The 26711-nt window shown below is 45.8% G+C and overlaps 1 protein-coding gene across 1 annotated transcript in view; it reads right to left on the reverse strand.

Annotated features, from left to right (window-relative positions):
• Positions 1-952: 952 nt before the first annotated feature.
• The window catches only part of LOC120055394 (integrin alpha-6-like), a 35392-nt gene continuing 9633 nt past the window's right edge, over positions 953-26711 (reverse strand). Inside the window, exons 2-24 of the mRNA XM_039003258.1 lie at positions 21031-21152; positions 20828-20907; positions 20481-20742; positions 19338-19469; positions 18250-18463; positions 14339-14532; positions 11924-12146; positions 11693-11782; positions 11537-11598; positions 11165-11334; positions 10291-10428; positions 5282-5394; positions 5041-5197; positions 4821-4904; positions 4656-4735; positions 4489-4566; positions 4264-4366; positions 3945-4129; positions 3656-3743; positions 3459-3569; positions 3191-3289; positions 2977-3102; positions 953-1027 (exon numbers count right to left, since the gene is read on the reverse strand). Of these exons, the coding sequence (XP_038859186.1) occupies positions 953-1027; positions 2977-3102; positions 3191-3289; positions 3459-3569; positions 3656-3743; positions 3945-4129; positions 4264-4366; positions 4489-4566; positions 4656-4735; positions 4821-4904; positions 5041-5197; positions 5282-5394; positions 10291-10428; positions 11165-11334; positions 11537-11598; positions 11693-11782; positions 11924-12146; positions 14339-14532; positions 18250-18463; positions 19338-19469; positions 20481-20742; positions 20828-20907; positions 21031-21152 (2986 nt within the window). The remainder of the gene's footprint in view (positions 1028-2976; positions 3103-3190; positions 3290-3458; positions 3570-3655; positions 3744-3944; positions 4130-4263; positions 4367-4488; positions 4567-4655; positions 4736-4820; positions 4905-5040; positions 5198-5281; positions 5395-10290; positions 10429-11164; positions 11335-11536; positions 11599-11692; positions 11783-11923; positions 12147-14338; positions 14533-18249; positions 18464-19337; positions 19470-20480; positions 20743-20827; positions 20908-21030; positions 21153-26711) is intronic.

Below are 26711 nucleotides of genomic sequence, written 5' to 3' on the forward strand. Positions count from 1 at the left end.
ACAATCAAATATCCACACTGCGGAGACAAGCCTTGGAATGGTTAGAGGAAGACTGTGGAATGTTAGGTAGGAATTCTGTGTCTCTGGGAATGTCTGTGGGAATGGGAGATCCAGCATTCTGCCATCATTAAAAGTAACTAATTCTCATTCCAGCTAGTTATGCAGGCTTTCATTTCCAGGATTTCCAGTTGGTCTTTCTCCTTATTTTTTTTATCTGCAATGCGTTGTAGCTGGGAACACGCGTTAATTAAACATCTCACTGCCATTACAGGAATAGTTCATTTCCCAAACTGAATTTATGAATTCAAAATATGAAAGCGTATGAGAAAGGTTGATTTAGGGGTGAACTATCCCTTTAATTATGGCACTGCAAGTGCTTTTACAGAGCCACCAATAGTCCTACAAACAGAAAGATGCTATAAACCAGAATGAGAGCAGTCGAGGAGCCTTGAGAGAGGAAAAGGAAGTGCTTGAAGTTCCTATAGCAACCAAAGAACCAGAAACCAGAGACAGAGATTGAGAAAGAGCTGCAGGGTCTTTGGGGTGATAGATGAACATGTCATAATGATTCTCAACCAAAGCATCAATCCGGGATGGCCATGCATGTAGACAGTCCATAACTCAGCCATAACAGTTGGAAAGAAGGATATTTCCAAGCAGAAACTTGAAGTGCTTTCTACAGAAACCTATAAACTGAGCTCTTAACATTTCAATCCATCATCATAGTAGTCATCATCATAGCATTGCATTTGATTTCATAGCGCTGAGCCCCTTTACTGCCAGTCTTTTATTAAAAGCGGTTTCCTCTCCTGCGATAGAGTTAGTCTGCAATGTTCCACTGGGCCCGTCCATCCTTCATGCCACTCTGTGCCCCACCAGGCATGTACACTGAAGATGGGTCTAGATGTGTTTACCCTGGAGACTGACAGCTTCTTTCTCTCTCTTTCTCTCTTTATGCATCAGACGGCGTCAATCGCTCTTTGTCAGAGGGTGGGGCATCCTCTTTCTTCTTCCCGAAGAAACCACACTAGAGAGAAGCAACGCATTAGTGTGTGCAAAAAATATTATAAGTAATTTAGGTCAAAAGAGTCCACATTAACAAAGGAAATGGAAGGATTAACAGTATAGATAGATAACAATAAAAACTGTACCATAGAGGCTCAGAGTACTGTAAGTTAGAGGAAAAACTCAAAGAAATGGAGGAACTTATTCTAGAAAGATCCCGTGTAATATAGTATCAAAATATACAAACTGGATGGAATATTTCTTAAAATTATTTTTGGATCTTCAACATAGAAATGCTACCAAAAATAATGTACTGGAACTTGTTAAAAATGATGGAGTCACTCATGATTCACCAAACTATATTTTGAAAGAGGAAGTAAAGTACTTTAGGCATAGGTTTTCATTTCAGTCTCATCCATCTCCACTAACCGAAGTTAATTGTATGGATTTCTTTCCTATTAACAATGTAAAATGAATGTGAAGGCCGAATTACAGAGGAGGAACTTCTTGATACAGTTAAAGCCTTTAAGGCTGGGAAAACTCCAGGGCTGGATGCCATACCAGTGGAAGTATACAAAACTTTTGAAGTGCTTTCAACAAAAAGGTCTGATTTCATTATTACTGAAACAGGATCCAAGTGGTATATATAAAGAACCAGTCCATTTAAAAAATTGGAGGCCTAAATGCCAATTAAAAAGGTATTGTTGTATATTATTCATCCTAATCAGACAGGTTTTTTACATGGACGATACACTGGAGATAATTAAAGACAAGTACTGGAAACAATAGAGCACTATGAAATATCTGGGGAACCAGGCCTGGTATTGTTAAAGTCATTTAAATGTTGAAAGATAATGATGAAATAATTCCCACTCTGAAACCTTATAACTGTATGAAATTGATTAGAATCATACATTTATTATCTGATGGGTTTGTTTAGGTATAGTCAGTAAAAGTATAATTAATGAGGTGTGTAGTTTTAGTCAGAATTAGGGTAAAACAATATAAGCTGTACAATATGTCTCTAAAGTGTCTTAAACACAGACTGTCTGAGCAAGATTCGGTGCCGACCTTGGCTAGGGGTCACTGAGAGATTTGGGAGAGGACAGGGAGTGATTCTCACGGTCCCTAATCTTTGTTGGCTGGGTAGCAGGACAGTATGTGCGTAGGATACCTACTGTTTGTGTGCAAATGTATGTGCGTATGAATTCTGTTTGTGTGCAAGAGTATGTGCGTAAGGAGCTAGTATAAAATGAATGGTTTTGTACAACTAACCAGCGCTCTCGTGAATAAACATTTGACTATTTTTGGGCCTCTGTCTGTTTTCATTCCAGTATCTTACAAATCCTGGCTAGCAGACTGAGTAGTTTAATCGAATTGGTTTATGAACCTGGAGAACATAATTCTCATGACAGGTATTCATAGCTGACTTTGAAAAGGCCTTTGATAAAGTACGACTGGAGTTTATATATAAATGCCTAGAATATTTCAATTTTGGAAAATCTCTTATAAAATGGGTTAAAATCATGTATAGTAAGCCTAGGTGTAAAATAGTAAATAATGGCAACATCTCAGAAAGTTTTAAACTGTCAAGAGGAGTAAAACAAGGTTGTCTGCTATCAGCATATCTATTTATTATTGCCATTGAAATGTTAGCTGTTAAAATTATATCCAACAATAATATTAAGGGATTCGAAATCCATGGCTTAAAAACAAAGGGTATGAATACTTATGTAAATAAGGTATTTCTATTTTTATTTTTTTATACATTTGCAAAACTTTCTTAAAACCTATTTTCACTTTGTCATTATGGGGTATTGTGTACATTGCTGAGGATTTTTTTTATTTAATCCATTTTAGAATAAGGTTGTAGTGTAACAAAATGTGGAAAAAGTCAAAGGGTTTGAATACTTTCCAGAGGCACTGTATATACTGTAAACAGTTTCTCTGTGCTCCCCCATGCTGCCTTACCTTCCAGAGCAGGAAGACCAGCAGGCCGAGCAGCAAAAGTCCTAACAAGATGGCCACCAGGATGATCCACCATGGCAGTCCTCCGTACTGAGCCACACGACGCTCCGGGAACACCGTCACTCTCACCTGAGAAAGACAACATCAATCAAGCATCAATAGAAAGTAAAAGAAAGTGAAATATGTTTTGTGTTGAAATGTGAAACTGATAAAGTACCTGTGTCTCAGCGTTCCTCAGGACCATGTTTTTAGCTGTGCCGTCCACTCTGAGAGAGGCTTTCACTATCACGTCCAGATAGTTCAGCTTAGAGTACTCCTGTTGGGAATCACAGAGGGACATGAGTGTGGACAGGGGATTGAGGTGCAGTCAAATATCAAAGAGGTGTGTGTCGAGGTGTGTGTGTGTGTGTGTGCGTGAGTGCTTGCGTGCGTGCGTGTCTGTGTGTGTGTGCGTGTATGTGTGCGTGTATGTGTGCGTGTCTTACCTCCAGGAATGTGCTGTTCCAGAGGCGAGATCTGAGCAGGATGACTGCATTACTGTCCAGGCCCTGTAGGGAGCAGTGAATCTCCACACACTTTGCCCCATCCTCACACGACTGTAACACACACACACCATATTACAGGATAGCTCGTACACGACTAACAACATTGATCAACTGGGAGAGAAGGAGAGTTGTGTTACCAGAGTAGTGTATTTCCTTTTGTCAGTCAGCAGTGCGATGGTTCCCTCAGGTTTGTCTGTCTCCCCTACAGCTCGCCTCCTCCTGCTACTCCTACTCTCCTGAACACAGTGTAACAGAAGTTAGATGCATGGTAATTTGGAACAAACCTTCCATTGGTAAGCATCGTACAACAGAGTTAACTGTATTGGGACTGTTAGTGTAGTGTGTTAGAGTTTGACTGTGTATGAACTCTTGGGACTGTTAGTGTGTTAGAGTTTGACTGTGTGTTAGAGTTTGACCGCCCAGTGCTTGCTAACCTCTTTGACAGTGAGTGGGTTGATCTCTCTCTCTGGAGAGCATGTGATCTGTTCCAGACCTTGGGAGTCCATCTTCACCAGGTACAGGATCCACTTCCCCTCCACAGTTTCTTTCGGCCAATTGATGATCAGGGAGGCGGTGCCATAGGTCTTCAGGGGCTTCCCTAGGTTGATCACCTGTCAATCAAAAGACAGATCAAAGGACAGGTCAGTTCAGTTTATAATGAAATATGAATAATCCTGTTTGGTTTATGTATTTTTTTCATTTGTTTGTGTGTTTATGAAAATAAATAAAAATACATGATCCTTACCCTGAACTCATACTCGATCGGGCTGCCGATGTCTCCCTCTGACTTCATGTCGCTCTCACCTTTGACCTCTCCAGTGAAGTAGACCTGGGAAGGCTTGGCCACTCTAGGGAAACATGTACACTGTGAGCACAAACACACACAACACCTTACTGAAGTTTAGATGTTGGGAGGTCTCACGTGTAAAAGCACATTAAAGTGAGCAGCTGGCAAATAATATTTTTTTACCCTGTGAGGGACAGCTGCAGCTCGATCACCACTTTGGCCTTGGCCTTGACTCTGCCCACCTTCTGCTGGTCACTTGTCCTGAAAGGTCAGAGATCAAATCAGCACTGTTGGTCAAATCCATATCTATTTCATTATAGACATGACAGAGGAGTGTGTACTCTACTCACGTCTCCAGCTTCAGGTCTATCTCCAGCTCTGTGGTGTTCAGGGAGATGCCTGCTGTACTCAGGATTATGTAGAACGTCACCTAAACAAACAGAGTGGTATGTTAGCGCACGCACGCACACACACACTCACATTAGTGATCATGATTAGCTGATGGTGTCTCTCACCTCTGAGTCTCGCTTGAAGGGGTTCCCCAGCTCACAGTCTGCCTGAGAGCCATTCTTATTGGCCACACAGGACACCTGCCTGTCCTGCAATCAACAACAAACAGCCAATCACAATTCAGTACCAGTCTAAAAGATTGAAGAGGGAAAGGAGAGAGAGAGTGGAGTGAGAGAGAGAGAGAGAGAGAGAGAGAGAGAGAGAGAGAGATGGGTAACTCACTGCCTTGGGTGCAGAGTAGGAGGCGGAGTAGGAGAGAGAGGAGGGGAAGGAGGCAACCAATGCTGCCTCATGAGCATCATCTCCATTCTTATTGGTCACTGTGATCTCTAGGGCGATGTCCTTCTGGTCGCTAAGGGAGACCACTGGCACCCCATTCTCCCTGCAAGGACACCAGCAGACTATGTCAGCATTGATTCCATTCACCCAGGTGATGGTTGGTGACAGGTTAATGTGTTCTACTCACATAGGCAGTAGATGGAAGTCCTTGTTGGCTTCTCTGTAGCAGAAGCGGTGCTGAAGCTGTAAATTACTCTGACACAAATTATCACTGCCACATCCTTCCTTCAGGAAACTCACCTACACACACAGGGAACAACATGCCAATCACACAAACTCACCTACACACACAGGAAACAACATGCCAATCACACAAACTCACCTACACACACAGGGAACAACATGCCAATCACACAAACTCACCTACACACACAGGAAACATGCCAATCACACAAACTCACCTACACACACAGGAAACAACATGCCAATCACACAAACTCATACTAATACAGAGGGAACAGGCTTTGAGCAGGCAACAGTTGTATAACTGTAACGGCAGTCTATTTCGTCCTCCTCATCGGACGAGGAGAGGCGAGAAGGATCGGAGGACCAATGTACAGCATGGTAAGTTTCCATGATTTAATAACATGAAAACAATATACAATTACAAAATAACAAAACAAACTAACCGTCACAGTCCCGTGTGGCACAAACACTGACACAGAAAACAACCACCCACAAAATCCCAACACAAAACAAGCCACCTATATATGATTCTCAATCAGGGACAACGATTGACAGCTGCCTCTGATTGAGAACCATATTAGGCTGAACACAGAAACAGACAAACTAGACACACAACATAGAATGCCCACCCAGCTCACGTCCTGACCAACACTAAAACAAGCAAAACACATAAGCACTACGGTCAGGACGTGACAGTACCCCCCTCCTGAGGTGCGGACTCCGAACGCACCCCTAAAACTCAAGGGGAGGGTCTGGGTGGGCATCTGTCCGCGGTGGCGGCTCCGGCGCAGGACGAGGACACCACTCCACCATTGTCTTTGTCCCCCTCCTTAGCGTCCTTTGAGTGGCGACCCTCGCCCCCGACCCTGGTCTAGGAACCTTCACAAAGGTCCCCCCTAGATTTAGGAGACAGCTCAGGACAGAGAGGTAGCTCAGGACAGAGAGGTAGCTCAGGACAGAGGGGTAGCTCAGGACAGAGGGGTAGCTCAGGACAGAGGGGTAGCTCAGGACAGCGGGGTAGCTCAGGACAGCGGGGTAGCTCAGGACAGCGGGGTAGCTCAGGACAGCGGGGTAGCTCAGGACTGAGGGGCAACTCCGGACTGAGGGGCAACTCCGGACTGAGGGGCAACTCCGGACTGAGGGGCAACTCCGGACTGAGGGGCAGCTCTGGACTGAAGGGCAGCTCCGGACTAATGGCAGCTCCGGACTGAGTGGCAGCTCCGGACTGAGTGGCAGCTCCGGACTGGAGGGCAGCTCCGGACTGGAGGGCAGCTCATGACTGGAGGGCAGCTCATGACTGGAGGGCAGCTCATGACTGGAGGGCAGCTCATGACTGGAGGGCAACTCATGACTGGAGGGCAACTCATGACTGGAGGGCAGCTCGTGACTGGAGGGCAGCTCGTGACTGGAGGGCAGCTCATGACTGGAAGGCAGCTCATGACTGGAAGGCAGCTCATGACTGGAAGGCAGCTCATGACTGGAAGGCAGCTCATGACTGGAGGGCAGCTCATGACTGGAAGGCAGCTCTGACAGCTCCTGACTGGTTGGCGGCTCTGGCAGCTCCTGACTGGCTGGCGGCTCTGGCAGCTCCTGACTGACGGACGGCTCTAATGGCTCGGGACAGACGGGCGGCTCTAAAGGCTCGGGACAGACGGGCGGCTCTAAAGGCTCGGGACAGACGGGCGGCTCTGACGGCTCGGGACAGACGGGCGGCTCTGACGGCTCGGGACAGACGGGCGGCTCTGACGGCTCGGGACAGACGGGCGGCTCTGACGGCTCGGGACAGACGGGCGGCTCAGATGGCGCTGGGCAGACGGGCGGCTCAGATGGCGCTGGGCAGACGGATGGCTCAGATGGCGCTGGGCAGACGGATGGCTCGGATGGCGCTGGGCAGACGGATGGCTCAGACGGCACTGGGCAGGCAGGCAGCTCAGACGGCGCTGGGCAGGCAAGCAGCTCAGACGGCGCTGAGCAGACGACCGACTCTGACCTGCTGAGGCGCACAGTAGGCCTGGTGCGTGGTGCCGGAACTGGTGGTACTGCCCAACCTTACCTGGTTGAATGGTCCCCGTAGCCCTGCCAGTGCGGCGAGGTGGAATAACCCGCACTGGGCTATGCTGGCGAACCGGGGACACCATTTGTAAGGCTGGTGCCATGTACGCCGGCCCGAGGAGATGCACTGGAGACCAGATGCGTTGGGCCGGTTTCATGACACCCGGCTCGATGCCCAACCTAGCCCTACCAGTGCGGCGAGGTGGAATAGCCCGCACTGGGCTAAGCACGCGTACTGGGGACACCGTGCGCTCCACCGCATAACACGGTGTCTGACCAGTACGACGCCCTCTCACTCCACGGTAAGCACGGGAAGTTGGCGCAGGTCTCCTACCTGACTTTGCCACACTCCCCTTTAGCCCCCCCCCAAGAAATTTTTGGGTGAGCCTCTCGGGTTTCCAGCCGCTCTGCCTTGCTAGCGCCTCATAATGCCGCCTCTCCGCTTTTGCTGCCTCCAGCTCCGCTTTGGGGCGGCGACACTCCTCTGGCTCTGCCCAGGGTCCTTTACCGTCTAGAATTTCCTCCCATGTCCATTTCTCCTGGTACCGCTGCTGCTGTCGCTGCTGCCCGTTGCCACGCTGCTTGGTCCGGGTTTGGTGGGTGGTTCTGTAACGGCAGTCTATTTCGTCCTCCTCATCGGACGAGGAGAGGCGAGAAGGATCGGAGGACCAATGTACAGCGTGGTAAGTTTCCATGATTTAATAACATGAAAACAATATACAATTACAAAATAACAAAACAAACTAACCGTCACAGTCCCGTGTGGCACAAACACTGACACAGAAAACAACAACCCACAAAATCCCAACACAAAACAAGCCACCTATATATGATTCTCAATCAGGGACAACGATTGACAGCTGCCTCTGATTGAGAACCATATTAGGCTGAACACAGAAACAGACAAACTAGACACACAACATAGAATGCCCACCCAGCTCACGTCCTGACCAACACTAAAACAAGCAAAACACATAACCTGTTGAGGACAGAGGGCGCTGTTTTCACTTTGGGGGAAAATCGTGCCCAATTTAAACGGCCTCGTACTCAATTCTATGCATATTATTATTACTATTGGATAGAAAACACTCTCTAGCTTCTAAAACCGTTTGAATTATATCTGTGAGTAAAACAGAACTCATTTGGCACAAACTTCCTGACCAGGAAGTGGAAAGTCTGAAAACTATGCTCTGTTCTAGGTCCTGCCTATAAATGGGCATGATACGTATTAGTATACATGCACGTCATACACCTTCCCCTAGATGTCAAGAGGCAGTGAGAGAAGAAATGGAGTGTTTATCTTGGTCTGAGTTGGAATAAATCCTCTTGGAATGACGTGTCACCCATTTCCTGTTTTCAGGAAGGCGCGAGAAGGAACCGGGGATTGCCTTCTGAAAAGCTGTCGTTATAGGCGACTACTATCTCCGGCTTTGATTTTATTTGATACATGTGACAATATCATCGTAAAGTATGTTTTTTCAATATAGTTTAATCAGATTATTGACATTTTTTCGGGAGTTTTGCCGTGTTCCGTTCTCTTCCGTTTGTTGACATGGAGAGATTCGCGCCACTTGGCAAGTGTGCTTGCTAAATCGAGAGGGAAAAGGCCGTTCTAAATCCAAACAACGATTGTTCCCGACAAAGGACCCCTTGTACAACATTCTGATGAAAGATCAGCAAAAGTAGGACCCATTTTATGATGCTATTTCATATATCTGTCGAACATGTTGTGCTAGTCGTTTGCGCCCAGCTTTTGGGTACTCTCTCGCTATAACTAAGCTGGATGTCGTAATGAAGTTATTTTTAGAATTCTAACACGGCGATTGCATTAAGAACTAGTGTATCTATCATTTCCTATACAACATGTATTTTTTAGTTATGTTTATGAATAGTCATTTGGTCAGAATATGTGTGTCAGAAAAAGTGTCAGAAAAATATCCGGACGTTGTGGGAAAAAGATGCTACCTTAGCACAATGTATAACCACTGATTTCAGCTCTAAATATGCACATTTTCGAACAAAACATAAGTGTATGTATAACCTGATGTTATAGGACTGTCATCTGATGAAGCTTATCAAGGTTAGTCAAAAATTATATATCTTTTGCTGGTTTGTCACGATCGCTAACTTTTACTACTGGGGAATGGCTTGTGTTTCTGGCTATTGTGGTAAGCTAATATAACGCTATATTGTGTTTTCGCTGTAAAACACTTAAGAAATCGGAAATATTGGCTGGAATCACAAGATGCCTGTCTTTCATTTGCTGTACACCATGTATTTTTCAGAAATGTTTTATGATGAGTATTTAGGTATTTGACGTTGGTGTCTGTAATTATTCTGGCTGCTTTCGGTGCAATTTCTGATTGTAGCTGCAATGTAAACTATGATTTATACCTGAAATATGCAAATTTTTCGAACAAAACATAGATTTATTGAATAACATGTTATAAGACTGTCATCTGATGAAGTTGTTTGTTGGTTAGTTTGGTTGGTTCTTGGTTAGTTAGGTTGGCTTTGTGCATGCTACCTGTGCTGTGAAAAATGTCTGTCCTTTTTTGTATTTGGTGGTGAGCTAACATAAATATACGTGCTGTTTTCGCTGTAAAACATTTAAAAAATCGGACATGTTGGCTGGATTCACAAGATGTGTACCTTTCATTTGCTGTATTGGACTTGTTAATGTGTGAAAGTTAAATATTTCTAAAAAATATATTTTGAATTTCGCGCTCTGCCTTTTCAGTGGAATGTGGGAGGAGTTCCGCTGGCGGAACGCCAGAGCAGTACAGACAAGCAAAACACATAAGCACTATGGTCAGGACGTGACAATAACTCTGTCACATACAGTAGGTGACTCAAAGCTGCCTAATAGGAGACTGTGTTACGGTTGTTATTGGATACCTCAGCACTGGCCGTGATAGGCTGGTTGGAGTCGAGGATGGGCGTGAGCCCTGGGAGCGCTCTTCTCTTCCTTTTGGAGTTCTGTATCTCCACGGCAACCTCAATGGGGATTCCCCTAAGCTTGTCCTTAATGTTCTCCTGTTGATGACAGACACACGGAGTACAGATCAGATATACATGGTAACAGTGTAGGGAAAAGTGCTCAATTGTCATACTTGAGTAAAAGTAAAGATACCTTAATAGAAAATGACTCAAGTAAAAGTGAAAGTCACCCAGTAAAATACTACTTGAGTAAAAGTCTAAAAGTATTTGGTTTTAAATATACTTAAGTATCAAAAGTAAATGGAATTGCTCAAATGTACTAAAGTATCAAAAATGTAAGTTAAAGTATAAATCATTTCTCGTTTTTTTTAAATTGACGGATAGCAAGGGAACAGTCCAACACTTCAACATAATTTATAAACTAAGCATTTGTGTTTAGTGAGTCTGCCAGATCAAAGGCAATAGGGATGACCAGGGGTGTTCTCTTGATAAGTGTTTGAATTAGACCATTTTCCTGTCAAAATGTAACGAGTACTTTAGGGTGTCAGGGAAAATGTATGGAGTAAAAAGTACATTATTTTCTTTAGGAATGTAGTGAAGTAAAAGTAAAAGTTGGCAAAAATGTAAATAGTAAAGTGAAGTACAGATACCCCCCCCCCCCAAAAAAACTACTTAAGTAGTACTTTAAAGTAATATTACTTAAGTACTTTACACCACTGCATGGTAATGACATACTACTGACAAAGGCTAGAGGAGACTTGTCCACATTTCACCTACAAGGCTGGTGAAAGACTGTTAACAGTCACTAGTTTCGAGAGTTGTGATGCAGTACCTGTAGAGTGAGTTTGGCAGTGATACACTCCTTCTTGCCCTGTGCACTGAGGGTGAGAACACCAGTGGACTCGTAGTCATGGTCCTCGCTGGAACGTGTGGAGAAGGTCACTCTGGGGGGAAGACCCTTCTTCCTACGCTCCGCATCCGCTTCAAAGGAGTACGCCACCGCTGTGGAGGGGAGAGAGAAAGAGACAGAGTGAGATAGAGAGAGAGACAGAGAGATAGAGAGAGCAAAAGTGAGAGAGGGGGAAGTGAGAAGAGAGAAAGGTAGAGAAAGAGAGGGACAGTTACTATTGCATACTGATCTAAAGCATTAAAAGCCCATTGAATTATTTATTTTGAAATCATAACACAAAAGGTGTTGTCTTACTCAGTTTGGGGTTGTAGGATTTAGGGTTGGCTGTGTAGGAGAAACAGGCCTCTACCTCCAAGCTGGGAACACAAAGTCATGAGTATTTATGAATATGGTTTAAATTGTTTATACTTTTCCATATGCAGATGAACAGCACACACACAGCAATCTTACCAAATGTTGTTGCCACAGTTCTTCTTAGTTGGATCAATCTCCTTTGGCGTTGTCTTGACAACCTTCTGGATGTTGATGACTGGCCGAGCTCTGGAGTAACATCACAGGGTCACAGTGTCAAATGTTTAAAAGTCAAGAAAGTGGCCCAAAAAAAAGTATAACAAATGGAATGTATTTAAAACAAAACATTGTGGGGTAGATGACTAATAGATGATCAATTGCCATGGTTACCGGTAGACAAACACAGAGTCGGAGAGGGACCCTACGGCCAGGTCAGGGTAGGAGTTCTTGTCCAGGTCCATGTTACCAGCTAGAGAATAACCAAACAACCTCGTCTTCGATGGCGCCCCTGACAACACCTGTGCCGGTTTGATGTTGATGCCCTGAGCTGAGCCGTGGTAGATGAACACCTTCCCTGACCCACTGTCATCATATGGTGCTCCCACAGCAATGTCTGACAGAGAGAGAGAGTCAGGATTACACACTGTCTACATACACACACAAAGGCAAAGACAGACATGTGTGTACACACACACACATAGCTGCATTTTTAGGATTTCCACATATGAGGAACATGTTTCAACAGGGTCTGAAAAAAGGGCCTTTTAGAAACACATGTCATGCAGTTCTACTTCATAGACATGTTTGAAGACATTAGCTAATTATTATTTTTTTAACACACAAATGGCCAAATGCAGGCTACTGTGCAACTCACTTTTCAGGTAGGATGCAATTTATAATCATGTGTTTCATTATTATTATTATTGAATATCATTGTTATTTTTGTAGGCCTATTCATTAATCTAAACCAGTTATTTAAATATTCAAAACGTGTTTTGTTTCATTCTGTTGAGACATTTTTGTTGGCTAAATGAAGTTCGATCTGTGTTTTCAATTGTATGGTCCTTATTTAGCTTAAGATATATCAGTAGGCCTTTTGTAAAATAAATATCATTAGTCTATTTCTGTCATTTGGGTATGTTATGCTCTAGCCTTTCTTGTTAATACAGTTTAGAAGCTTTGGTGAAGATTTGGTGTGGTTATTAGCCTGTTATACTGCAGGCCTATGACGGCAACTCACTCCGACAGTTGAACTTGAGGTGAGGAAGAATGTTTTAGGCCCACCAGAGTTACTCTTATAATCTAACAATATAATACTTAGATTTTTTAATTTTTTATTCTGATTTAAAAAATTACGAGTAAGCCTCCTTTAGCCTCCTTCTGTATGCCTATATCTGTGTGCTCGATATTTAGTTTGAGATGGGTTATAAGTAGGCCTTTTGTAAAATAAATATCATTAGCCTATTGTTGTAATTTGTAGGGTTAAGTAGGCACTAGCCTGTCTATGTTTAAAGCAGTTCACAAGTGTTTTGTTTCATTCTGTTTCATTTTGTTGGGCCAAATTAAGTTCCAACTGTAAACTAATGTTGTATTTGCTGAGATATAATACCCTGCTTTTATTTTCCCTATAAACAATGTATTGACATTCATTTAAGGTGAGGGAGAATGTTTTAGGCCTACCAGAGTTACTTCCGTAATCTAACAATATAATGCTTATCTTTATAAAAAAAATATTATGATCGAAAGATAATGAATTTGCCTCCTTCTGTATGCCTATATCTGTATAGCAGACGCAGTAGCCTACTGTATCTGGTAAAGCTAAAGAACAGCATGTTGGTGTTGTTTGGATATGCTACACATCGAAACACAACGAATAGTGTTTTAAAAATGTGTTCTAGGCTGCTTGTAAGGATGTAATGTGGCTCATTTGGCCAACATCCCTGGTTTATTGATGGCGCTGGCTGTGTGGGTGGACACCCTAATGGGTTATGCACTCAACACATATGGATGACAGGTACATTTCTCAAATGTCTGATGAATGAAAATCTTCCCAGTCATTTGTCCGGTGCCAAACGTTCCTAACAGAAACCCTGATATATGGTGTATAGTGTGTATAGTATAGGCTACAGTAGGCTACAAAATAAACTTTCCAGTGACACTGACTCACCCAATGATGAAGATGAAGTCAGCATAGTCTACTCACCGGTGATAGCCGATGCACTTGTGCCAATATCTCAAGATAAGCTGCTGTTCACTCAGAATTGCTCAAAAAGTTGTTGAGAAAAAAATAGTTAGCTTCTACAAAAATATTAGTCTTCTCTTTCCAGCAGTAGGCATTCGCTTTCAAAACGGTAGACCCACGTTTTTCTCACGATTGTATTTTGAAATTTGTGAAAGGCAAACTGACAGCCGCAACCAACCATATAAATATAACACATAGATGGCAGTCCCCATTCAAGTCAGGACTGCATCCAATGTTGGTGTACCAGTGAGTTTAACAGTCAAAGTGGCAGGGTAAGAGGTTCCAAAATCCTACTATGGATTATATCTATGGCCACAACGCAACAAGCTGTTCTATATTTGACCTGTCTGATGCCCAACTTGTGGCCTTCCAGACTGTAAGTGCTTGTGATAAAACTTAATCCACAGCTATTTCTTTTAAATTATGCTCTTCTGTGTAGTATTTTGAATTATTTGATTTATGTCTGTTCAGATTGAAATCATTTTGCCAAAATTATTTCAATTGGGGGGTGCTACAGCACCCCCAGCAACCATGCCTCCCACCGCTATGCATACCCCCCTCACCCTGATAACCGTCCAAGTTGAGATCTCCCAGGTTTTCTACAGCCAATCCGAACATGGAGTCCTGAGGTCCATCTATCCTGGTGGGCGTGAGCTTACTCCAGACTCCGCCCTTGTTAATATAGGCATAAATAGCTCCGCCCACCTTTCCATCCTTCTCAAAGAACTGAGGGGCTCCCACCACGATATCCTGCCACCTAGAGCAAGAGAGAGACAGAGAGAGAGAGATGACTCAGAGAAACAGAGAAAGATGTCGTCTCAACAAGGAACTAACTGTCTCATCTCAAAGATCATCTGAGAGGCTCAAGCCATAATATCCCTCACTGTGGAGAGAGATAACCTGTGATATCCCTCACTGTGGAGAGAAAGAAGCCATGATACTCTCCACTGTGGAGAGAGAGAAGCCATGATACCCTCCACTGTGGAGAGAGAGAAGCCATGATACCCTCCACTGTGGAGAGAGAGAAGCCATGATACCCTCCACTGTGGAGAGAGAGAAGCCATGATACCCTCCACTGTGGAGAGAGAGAAGCCATGATACCCTCCACTGTGGAGAGAGAGAAGCCATGATACCCTCCACTGTGGAGAGAGAGAGGCCATGATACCCTCCACTGTGGAGAGAAAGAAACCATGATACCCTCCACTGTGGAGAGAGAGAAGCCATGATACCCTCCACTGTGGAGAGAGAGAAGCCATGATACCCTCCACTGTGGAGAGAGAGAAGCCATGATACCCTCCACTGTGGAGAGAGAGAAGCCATGATACCCTCCACTGTGGAGAGAGAGAAGCCATGATACCCTCCACTGTGGAGAGAGAAGCCATGATACCCTCCACTGTGGAGAGAGAGAAGCCATGATACCCTCCACTGTGGAGAGAGAGAAGCCATGATACCCTCCACTGTGGAGAGAGAGAAGCCATGATACCCTCCACTGTGGAGAGATAGAAGCCATGATACCCTCCACTGTGGAGAGAGAGAAGCCATGAAACTCTCCACTGTGGAGAGAGAGAAGCCATGATACCCTCCACTGTGGAGAGAGAGAAGCCATGATACTCTCCACTGTGGAGAGAGAGAAGCCATGATACTCTCCACTGTGGAGAGAGAGAGGCCATGATACTCTCCACTGTGGAGAGAGAGAAACTGACCATGATATTCTGTCTTTGATGGATAGATGGACAGGGGAAGTGTAGTGTATAGATTTGCCTTATTGATGAAGGGAGAAACATTTGAGAAGAGAGAAATTCCATAGGCGGGCATGTTTTTTCACGGGACCTCCTATGTGCAACTATTTTATGGGAGTAATAGTAAAGACCATAGGCAGCTCACGTTTCAAGTTTGGGGAAGCTTGGGGAAGCTTACAATTTCTTCTACCATTTACACCGATCTGCGTGACAGTTATGATTATATTTATATACGCATTTTCGTGGAACAGTTTCATTTCAATAATAACGTTTCTGTTTCTCAAACTCATTGTCATGTGGTTAATCATAAAAATCTGAAGTAAAATGATAAAGAGTCGAAAGTACAAATGAAGCTAAGGCCAAAAGCACCAGAGTCTGCCATATGGACACATTGATACATGGTGGATCATTGACAGCTCAAGAAATGAGCGCATAAAACTCAGCGATAGCCTACAGTATAGGCCAATGCAGCAGTAGGCCTATAAATCCTCTTAGAGTCTATTGACACACCGGTGCATCAATCTAAGTAACATAATAAAACAATCCCCATCAAAATCCGTCAGTTTAAGCTAGAGAATCTGTTTTGTTTTGCTTTGACAGCATCTCAATCCATTGCATCCACCTATATGGGTCTACAGGCAATACGCAAACAGTGAGTTTGACCAACCGAAGTCCCGCCCCTGTGTCTACCTCACATATTTTCCAGTATCCCTTGTGGTGTAAACCCAGAAGAGATGAACATTCTGCTAATTCGCTTCCTACTACTTACACGCTTCATTTTTGGAGCTTTTTTTTTCTAGATTTGATACTCGCAATTATGTCTATGTCTCTGTCCAGTTTTGAGGAGCGTCTGTGCAAACTAGTGAGACATACAATAGCCTTTATAACCCTTCGATGTGGTTGTATATTTGGACAAGTGCCCAAAAGACAACAGCTGGAGGGAGATATCATGGATATCACGAAATTTTAACAACGACACTGATGTCAAAGAAACATGGAGAAAGATTTGGGACCGGTATGATCGTAATCTGAAAAAGTTGAAGGAGACGAGGAGTGGGGCTGCCGCTGATGGGACTGTATTGGCTTCGTGTTCACATGGAAACCATGTATTGATACCATTTCACTTATTCGGCTCCAACTATTACTAGGAGCCCGTCCTTCCCAATTAAGGTGCCACCAACCTCCTGTGCATGGTACCATGGATGGTGTCTATTCCTATGTTTCCCGTTTCTCAGGTACGATGTACTTTCACAGGACCATCGATCAGTACTGTGTCCGCTCCGTCGGCTCTCAAGTGAGACAGAGCCCTGGTGATTTTGTATTATTCACACATTAGGGTGGTGGGTAATTTACTGTGGTTTTTCTTTGTTGCACGTTTTTATGTTTTATGTTTTTATGTACAAAGGGAAGCCCAGCCGCGAGCTGCCCAGTGACACGAGCCTACAAGACAAGCTAAATGACTTCTATCCACGCTTCAAGGCAAGCAACACTGAAGCATGCATGAGAGCACCAGCTGTTCCAGACGACTGTGTGATCATGCTCTCCGTAGCCGATGTAAGTAAGACCTTTAAACAGGGAATTGTTTATTGTCAGTACGTGTGCTTTATGTGACTGGTGCGATATGGGTTTTGTGCCCATGTGTTTTGTTATTTTTGTATGCCGGTAGTTATGGACATTAAACGGCTCCGGCTATTTACCAAGTTCTGCTCTCCTGCGTTTGACTTCCATGCCACCAGTTACGCACCCCTTGACAGATGCGCCATATCTTCGCCTCACACCCCTCTCCTCCTCGTTGCAATTTTTTTTATTATACTCAAGACACATTATCTAACACAGATTTGAGATGCTTTTCACTGACAGCCGCAACTCAATCGGCTAGGTATATTGCCTGGATATCATAAGGTGAATGCACCAATTTGTAAGTCGCTCTGGATAAGAGCGTCTGCTAAATGACTTAAATGTAAATGTAAATGTAATTCACAATACCCAAATTGCGGGATTGCCAAATAAGCATAGCCTTACACACTTGTGATTTGAAACAATCCACAGCTATTTTTAAAAACAAGCTAATGAACCTCTGTGGCTAAGTCATGCTCTCTGGTGAAGTATTTTGAATGTTTTTACTTAGACCGTAGTAATTATATAAATCAATTTACTTAAGGGGAAGCCATTAACCTAACAGTGCACTGTGTACCCTGCCAACTTTCTTTTTAAATTCGCAAGAGTCTGAAACCAAAGATCTGTATATAATAACAAGATGCTCATGTTTCCGCCCTAACAATGGGAGTTGTTGTCCCAAAGGCGGGAAGGCAGGCGACAAACTTGGGTCTGCATATTATGCCCATAAAAACGCATTGGACTTGTTCTGGACAGATTTTGGCGAGAGTGAGCCCTCTCACTTCACCTCTTCCTCTCTGCTGAAACTAACAAGTGAAACAGCGCCCCTCTGTCTTACTATATGTAGCCCGTGTATCTGATTCTGTCTGGTCAGAAAAAGTATGACATGCCATACTCTTCTACCCATACTGAGACAGAGGGGTGCTGTTTCGCTCGCTCGGATGCTTTATCTGAGATTGAAGCTTCTTTCTGTCTGTGCGAGTCTCGGTCAAATAAATGATCAATATTCAATATGTTATTTGGACAGGCAAGGAGGTACGGTAGGGTGGACCAGGCCCCCTAAGCCCCGCCCATTACGCCGGCCCTGGAAATAGTATCATGGTCTTGTCTTCTCATACCCGTCTCCAGTGAGATCCACCACAGCGAGGTCGTAGCCGAACGATGAGGCTAACCCCTCCCCTTCCAGGATGTACTCTGGTGACAGCATGGAGGACTCATCGGACTCCTTCTTTAGCAACACCACCTCTCCGCTGTGATGGGCTCTCGGAGCCCCTGCAACCACTGTCAGCTGACCCTTCTTCGTGATGGCCTTCCCTGAGTCCAGAGAAAAGCCTGATAGGAGAGAGATAATTCACCAATCAATCAATCAATCCGTCAGTCAATGTATGTCCACATAGATACAGACATGTTTCAGGTGAGATGGTGCTTTACTAAATGTTTGATGCACTGCATGGTCACAGATATGGATGGAACACTGACTGAGTTTACACAGGCAGCCCGATTCTGTTTTTTTTCCCACTAGTTTGTCTTTCACATCAGAACTTTTCACATCAGCTCTTTTTCAGAGCTGATCTGATTGGTCAAAAGATGAATTTATGAAGAAAATATCAGAATTGGGCTGCCTGTGTAAACGCAGCCAGTGACTGACTGTGGCTGTAGATGTAGATGGACAAGCAATAGAAGATAATGTTATAATAATGTTGTGCTGACCATGCATGACACAACATGAAGGGACCAAACCAAACAGAAACACCAACCCATTCCCAACACGACTGATGACACCAATATGTTGCATTCGGATCGGCCAAAGCTAGGCGCTGTACAGATTCACTGATTTCTCCATCATATAGATCTATTCAAGCCCGGTTGGTTGGAAGTGGATGTGAGTTATAGCATCTGCACCACACCTAGCTCAGGTCGATGCTCATGACTAGCACAATGTTCCACTGTGCATGATGATGACTAGGGCACGGAGCGATGTTTATTATTGGCTCTGGAGAGGATGATGTCATCACGCAGGTAGTCTTACAATTCTAAGTAGCTATTGGCTGTCACATCAGTCTCCATAGCAACCTGGGGAGGAAGTGACTTGTACACAAACGGTTCACGCTGGAGCTGGACACACTGGTCATGAAGAGCACACATTGAGGAGGGAGAGGAGGGAGCCAGAGAGGGATGAGGGATGATACAAAGCAGGGGTACCTACCCAGGTAGCTGTTAGGGGGCACAGGGACCAGGTCTGGGTTTAACTGGTTCTCATCGCCCACCTCATAGGGCCCGTCTTTATACGAACGCATCTCCAACAGAGTGCTGTTCTTATGCTCTACTCTCACCATACCTGGAGGGAGGGAGGGAGGGAGGGAGGGAGGGAGGGAGGGAGGGAGGGAGGGAGGGAGGGAGGGAGGGAGGGAAAAGGAGAAGAATAAATGAGAGGAGGATGAGGATGAGGGATAGGAAAGTGAAGAAAGGGGGGATGGAGATGAGAAGATGAGGACAAAAATCTCAACACAAGCATATAATAAATGGAAAAGCGTTTGATAAATAAATAACATGCAATAAATAAATAACACGTGATAAATAAATAACACGTAATAAATAAATAACACGAAATAAATAACACGTAATAAATAAATAACATAATAAATAAATAACACGTCATAAATAAATAACAGGTAATAAATAAATAACACGTAATAAATAATTAACACGTAATAAAAAAATAACACGTGATAAATAAATAACACGTAATAAATAAATAACACGTAATAAATAACACGTAATAAATAACACATAATAAATACAATATATGAATCATGAGCTGAAAATAAAAGTAAAAAAGTAACGTACATGTTGATGTGACCCTAATCAAAATTTGACATTTTATCATTGTCGTTTTGCTTCCAGCAGAGGTCACTGTGGTTAATACATTTGAACATGATTGAGAGAGGAAGGGCCCATGCGGACTATGCTAATCTGCCTAACCCTAACCTCTGACCCCTCACCCTAACCCTACCTCTAACACCTGACCCAGACATAACCCTGACCTTATCCCTTAACCTTACCCTGACCCCTAACCCTACCTCTACTTGAACGTTACAGCGCTCACTGTTGCCCATAGTGGCCGGTTTCCACATCATCTCCCAACGTCCTCAGACATGGACGGACGTCCAATACTGACTTGTATCACGGGTGACATGCCTGTGAATACTGCACTGTTGGGTAGGGCTTGCAAGTTAAGCATTTCACTTTACTTGTGCATGCGACAAATACAACTTGAAACCCTGAAAGTTATCTGATCTTGTCTAGGGTTTTGAATCCAGGAATACACACTCACACTCCACACCCCTACCTTTCCAGTCATATGCTCCAGGAGCTCCAAACACTAGGTATTCATAGTCCCTAGTGAAGGTGGCAGACAGACCCTGTTGGCATGAGCCAAACCTCTCATGCCCGCGTGCCCGCCCCTCACAGAACCTCCAGTTCCCTCCGTCCTCATCAGACCGGGCATTGATTGTCAGGTCCTGGCTCAGCACGTAACACCTTCCTGTGATGTCACGAGACTCCTGGGGCGTGTTCACAAACAGACGCAGCTGGTAGCGGTGGGCACACGTCTGGAGAGAGATAGGAGAGGGATTGGTTAATGGAGCTGTCAGTCAAGTCAATGGCCAATCAGTTTGAAAGTGCGCACACACTTACCACAATCTTTCCTCCTGGTCCCTGGCTGTTCACTGTTACACCCATCCACTGGTTCTCCTTGCTCTCAGTATTCAGGTTCTCTACACACACAAAATCATCATAAAATCTTAATCAAATGATTCTGCCAACAGACAATTTCCTTGGAAGGATCTGTGTAGAAAGATGAAGACAGAAAAGAAGTGTGTGTTCAGAGGTGAGCTCACCATTGTTGTCAAACTCCACGCGGTTACAGCTGGAAGAAGTGGTGTCACAGTTGTAGAGTCCTCCTGTGACCTTTGACTTCTGACCTCTCAGAGCTTTGGCCCTCGGAGCACCAACCAGCAACCTGTAACAAACACCACAACGCCATGTTTGGATACAGGAAACAAACACGCACACATGAGACACACAGACACAGACAGCAGTTTGGCCCACATAGCACCAACCAGCAATATTATAACATGGCTGATAGACACAGACACACATCTAAAATAGCACTCTATGTCCTTGTCTGACCTCCAGTTTACAAAGAGGTCATCATACAAATCTGTCAGTGAGCCAATAGATCTGTCCCAATGTGGAGCACCAAACTGTGACAACCTGTGATAATCTGGACCAGCCTATCAACAGTCCTCTCAATGAGGACCAGCCTATCAACAGTCCTCTCAATGAGGACCAGCCTATCAACAGTCCTCTCAATGAGGACCAGCCTATCAACAGTCCTCTCAATGAGGACCAGCCTATCGACAGTCCTCTCAATGAGGAGCAGCCTATCAACAGTACTCTCAATGAGGAGCAGCCTATCAACAGTACTCTCAATGAGGACCAGCCTATCAACAGTCCTCTCAATGAGGACCAGCCTATCAACAGTCCTCTCAATGAGGACCAGCCTTTCAACAGTACTCTCAATGAGGACCAGCCTATCAACAGTCCTCTCAATGAGGACCAGCCTATCAACAGTCCTCTCAATGAGGACCAGCCTATCAACAGTCCTCTCAATGAGGAGCAGCCTATCAACAGTACTCTCAATGAGGACCAGCCTATCAACAGTACTCTCAATGAGGACCAGCCTATCAACAGTCCTCTCAATGAGGACCAGCCTATCAACAGTCCTCTCAATGAGGACCAGCCTATCAACAGCCCTCTCCACTCCCCTCCCTTCATGCACACGCACACACACACACACACACACACACACACACACACACACACACACACACACACACACACACACACACACACACACACACACACACACACACACACACACACACACACACACACTGGGCTTATTTTTTGGAACCTCAGACAAGAGGACATAGCTGCGGGAAGTAGGGGTGCTGAGGGTGGTGCAGCACCCCCTGAAAAATCTGAATAAATGTTTTTATAGTAATAAACATATTTTTTATCTAATTTTTGTAATCATTTTTTTTTACAAAAGGTAGTGCAAAGGGTTTTTTACTAGTCCTGTATTAACGGACTGATATAGCCGTCTGTAGCACGGGCGAAAACATTTTTTGTCCGAAAATGTTTTTTCACAAAAGTAGTGCACTGGGCCTTTACTAGTCCTGTATTATCAGACCGCTATAGCCATATGTAGCTCTGGGTACATTGATAGGGCGGAGAGACATTTATCTTGTCAGAATATCATAGTCTTTGTTCCAGCTTAACTTGAAGAGGACAGTAGGCCTACCTACTTTACAAAAAGTGTGTTTACATGTTTTATTTGTTATTATCACCAGATAGGTGCAGTGAAATGTGTCGTTCTGATGAAGATATAAGATATTAGGTAATTTCGTCAAACTTGTGAAGCTTCTATGTTTATCAGTTGCTCATTCAACATATTTGCTGCTACTTTACTCAATCTGTTTTAACAGTTTCCCTTCCTAACTATATTACATTCCCTGAGATCAACCAGAAATATTTACAAGGCCAAATATTCCCAGATTTTCATAAAAAGGTATCTCGTTTCTGGGTAGGTGCACTTTGGGTCTGGAGGGAGCATCGCTCCTCTACTTCTCACAATGGTGTTCCTTTAGTAAAGTTCACATACGGATTAATTAGTGTTAGTTTAGTATAAAGTTTCTGTTACACCACCTAATTTCTTATATTTTTGGGGACATTTCGCTGAATAGTCTAAAAGAAAATCTAATGTGGCCAAAACTCAACTGAACAGCTTACGTAACTAGGCAGGGTGTATGTCTGTGTGTGAGTATGTCTGTGCCTGGGTGACTACCTGAGCCCAGGTAATCAAATGACTGCTTTCACACTGATCTCAGAACAATGAGGATCCTTCGTGTTGCCCCCTGCCATACATACATGTACACGCCACAGGAGGTTGGTGCCCTTAACTGGGGAGGACGGGCTCGTGGTAATGGCTGGAACGGAATGAGTGGAATGGTATCAAATACATCAAACACATGGTTCCAGGTGTTTGATGCCATTCCACTCGCTCTGTTCCAGACATGATTATGTCCTCCCCTCAGCAGCCTCCACTGACACACGCACGTGAACATACATTAACAGGAAGTCAGGAGAATAGGCGGAAAGAAGAGGTATCCCCTTAGTCATGCCCCTACTGTAGTCTATGATCAGAAAACCCTCCTTAAAACCTAAAACATTAGGAGATGAGAAAAAATCTGATCCTGAATCAGTGCATAGCAGAAACTTGTACCTTCTCCTTAGACTACGGAGGTCCAGTAAGATTAAAGAGACAGTCAACAGGAACCACCAAAACCGTACATTATCGTGATACTGTATAACTACATACAGTACATAACTAGAATGCAATTACCCAGGTACACAGTAACTGCAGTAAAAGTATATGAAACAATATTTTATTTGTACATGGTCTCAATTGTTCATTTACCTCTGTGCAATGTAAAGCGTGTGTAGCCCATTACCCAGTAGCCTGCCACTGGCAATTAAAACACAGGGAGTGTGAAAGGGAGACAGGGAGTGTGAGAGAGGGAAACAGGGAGTGTGAGAGAGGGAAACAGGGAGTGTGAGAGAGGGAGACAGGGAGTGTGAGAGTGAGACAGGGAGTGAGAGAGGGAGACAGGGAGTGAGAGAGGGAGACATGGAGTGTGAGAGGGAGACAGGGAGTGTGAGGGAGACAGGGAGTGTGAGAGGGAGACAGGGAGTGTGAGAGGGAGACATGGAGTGAGAGAGGGAGACAGGGAGTGTGAGAGGGAGACATGGAGTGAGAGAGGGAGACAGGGAGTGTGAGAGGGAGACAGGGAGTGTCAGAGGGAGACAGGGAGTGTGAGAGGGAGACAGGGAGTGAGAGAGGGAGAAAGGGAGTGTGAGAGGGAGACATGGAGTGAGAGAGGGAGACAGGGAGTGTGAGAGGGAGACAGGGAGTGTCAGAGGGAGACAGGGAGTGTCAGAGGGAGACAGGGAGTGTCAGAGAGAGACATCGAGTGTGAGAGGGTGACAGGGAGTGTGAGAGGGAGACAGGGAGTGTCAGAGGGAAACAGGGAGTGTGAGAGAGGGAAACAGAGAGTGTGAGAGGGAGACAGGGAGTGTGAGAGGGAGACAGGGAGTGTGAGAGGGAGACAGGGAGTGTGAGAGGGAAACAGGGAGTGTGAGAGGGAGACAGGGAGTGAGAGAGGGAGAAAGGGAGTGTGAGAGGGAGACAGGGAGTGTGAGAGGGAAACAGGGAGTGTGAGAGGGATACAGGGAGTGAGAGAGGGAGAAAGGGAGTGTGAGAGGGAGACAGGGAGTGTGAGAGGGAAACAGGGAGTGTGAGAGGGAGACAGGGAGTGAGAGAGGGAGAAAGGGAGTGTGAGAGGGAGGCAGTCAGTGAGAGAAGGAGACAGGGAGTGAGAGAGGGAGACAGGGAGTGTGAGAGGGAGACATGGAGTGTGAGAGGGAGACATGGAGTGTGAGAGGGAGACAGGGAGTGTCAGAGGGAGACAGGGAGTGTCAGAGGGAGACAGGGAGTGTCAGAGGGAGACAGGGAGTGAGAGAAGGAGACAGGGAGTGTGAGAGGGAGACAGGGAGTGTGAGAGGGAGACATGGAGTGTGAGAGGGAGACAGGGAGTGTGAGAGGGAGACAGGGAGTGTGAGAGGGAGACAGGGAGTGTCAAAGAGAAACAGGGAGTGTGAGAGGGAGACAGGGAGTGTCAGAGGGAGACAGGGAGTGTGAGAGGGAGACAGGGAGTGTCAGAGGGAGACAGGGAGTGTGAGAGGGAGACAGGGAGTGTCAGAGGGAGACGGGGAGTGTGAGAGGGAGACATGGAGTGTGAGAGGGAGACAGGGAGTGTGAGAGGGAGACAGGGAGTGTGAGAGGGAGACAGGGAGTGTGAGAGGGAGACGGGGAGTGTGAGAGGGAGACAGGGAGTGTGAGAGGGAGACAGGGAGTGTCAGAGGGAGACAGGGAGTGTGAGAGGGAGACAGGGAGTGTGAGAGGGAGACAGGGAGTGTGAGAGGGAGACAGGGAGTGTGAGAGGGAGACGGGGAGTGTGAGAGGGAGACAGGGAGTGTCAGAGGGAGACAGGGAGTGTGAGAGGGAGACAGGGAGTGTGAGAGGGAGACAGGGAGTGTGAGAGGGAGACAGGGAGTGTCAGAGGGAGACAGGGAGTGTGAGAGGGAGACGGGGAGTGTGAGAGGGAGACGGGGAGTGTGAGAGGGAGACAGGGAGTGTCAGAGGGAGACAGGGAGTGTCAGAGGGAGACAGGGAGTGTGAGAGGGAGACGGGGAGTGTCAGAGGGAGACAGGGAGTGTCAGAGGGAGACAGGGAGTGTGAGAGGGAGACAGGGAGTGTCAGAGGGAGACAGGGAGTGTGAGAGGGAGACGGGGAGTGTCAGAGGGAGACAGGGAGTGTCAGAGGGAGACAGGGAGTGTCAGAGGGAGACAGGGAGTGTCAGAGGGAGACAGGGAGTGTGAGAGGGAGACGGGGAGTGTGAGAGGGAGACGGGGAGTGTCAGAGGGAGACAGGGAGTGTCAGAGGGAGACAGGGAGTGTCAGAGGGAGACAGGGAGTGTCAGAGGGAGACAGGGAGTGTGAGAGGGAGACGGGGAGTGTCAGAGGGAGACAGGGAGTGTCAGAGGGAGACAGGGAGTGTCAGAGGGAGACAGGGAGTGTCAGAGGGAGACAGGGAGTGTGAGAGGGAGACGGGGAGTGTCAGAGGGAGACAGGGAGTGTCAGAGGGAGACAGGGAGTGTCAGAGGGAGACAGGGAGTGTCAGAGGGAGACAGGGAGTGTCAGAGGGAGACAGGGAGTGTGAGAGGGAGACGGGGAGTGTGAGAGGGAGACGGGGAGTGTCAGAGGGAGACAGGGAGTGTCAGAGGGAGACAGGGAGTGTCAGAGGGAGACAGGGAGTGTCAGAGGGAGACAGGGAGTGTGAGAGGGAGACGGGGAGTGTCAGAGGGAGACAGGGAGTGTCAGAGGGAGACAGGGAGTGTCAGAGGGAGACAGGGAGTGTCAGAGGGAGACAGGGAGTGTGAGAGGGAGACGGGGAGTGTCAGAGGGAGACAGGGAGTGTCAGAGGGAGACAGGGAGTGTCAGAGGGAGACAGGGAGTGTCAGAGGGAGACAGGGAGTGTCAGAGGGAGACAGGGAGTGTGAGAGGGAGACGGGGAGTGTGAGAGGGAGACGGGGAGTGTCAGAGGGAGACAGGGAGTGTCAGAGGGAGACAGGGAGTGTCAGAGGGAGACAGGGAGTGTCAGAGGGAGACAGGGAGTGTGAGAGGGAGACGGGGAGTGTCAGAGGGAGACAGGGAGTGTCAGAGGGAGACAGGGAGTGTCAGAGGGAGACAGGGAGTGTCAGAGGGAGACAGGGAGTGTGAGAGGGAGACGGGGAGTGTCAGAGGGAGACAGGGAGTGTCAGAGGGAGACAGGGAGTGTCAGAGGGAGACAGGGAGTGTCAGAGGGAGACAGGGAGTGTCAGAGGGAGACAGGGAG

The sequence above is a fragment of the Salvelinus namaycush genome, chromosome 11 (genome assembly GCF_016432855.1).
Source record: "Salvelinus namaycush isolate Seneca chromosome 11, SaNama_1.0, whole genome shotgun sequence".
In the NCBI taxonomy this organism is placed as follows: Eukaryota; Metazoa; Chordata; class Actinopteri; order Salmoniformes; family Salmonidae; genus Salvelinus; species Salvelinus namaycush.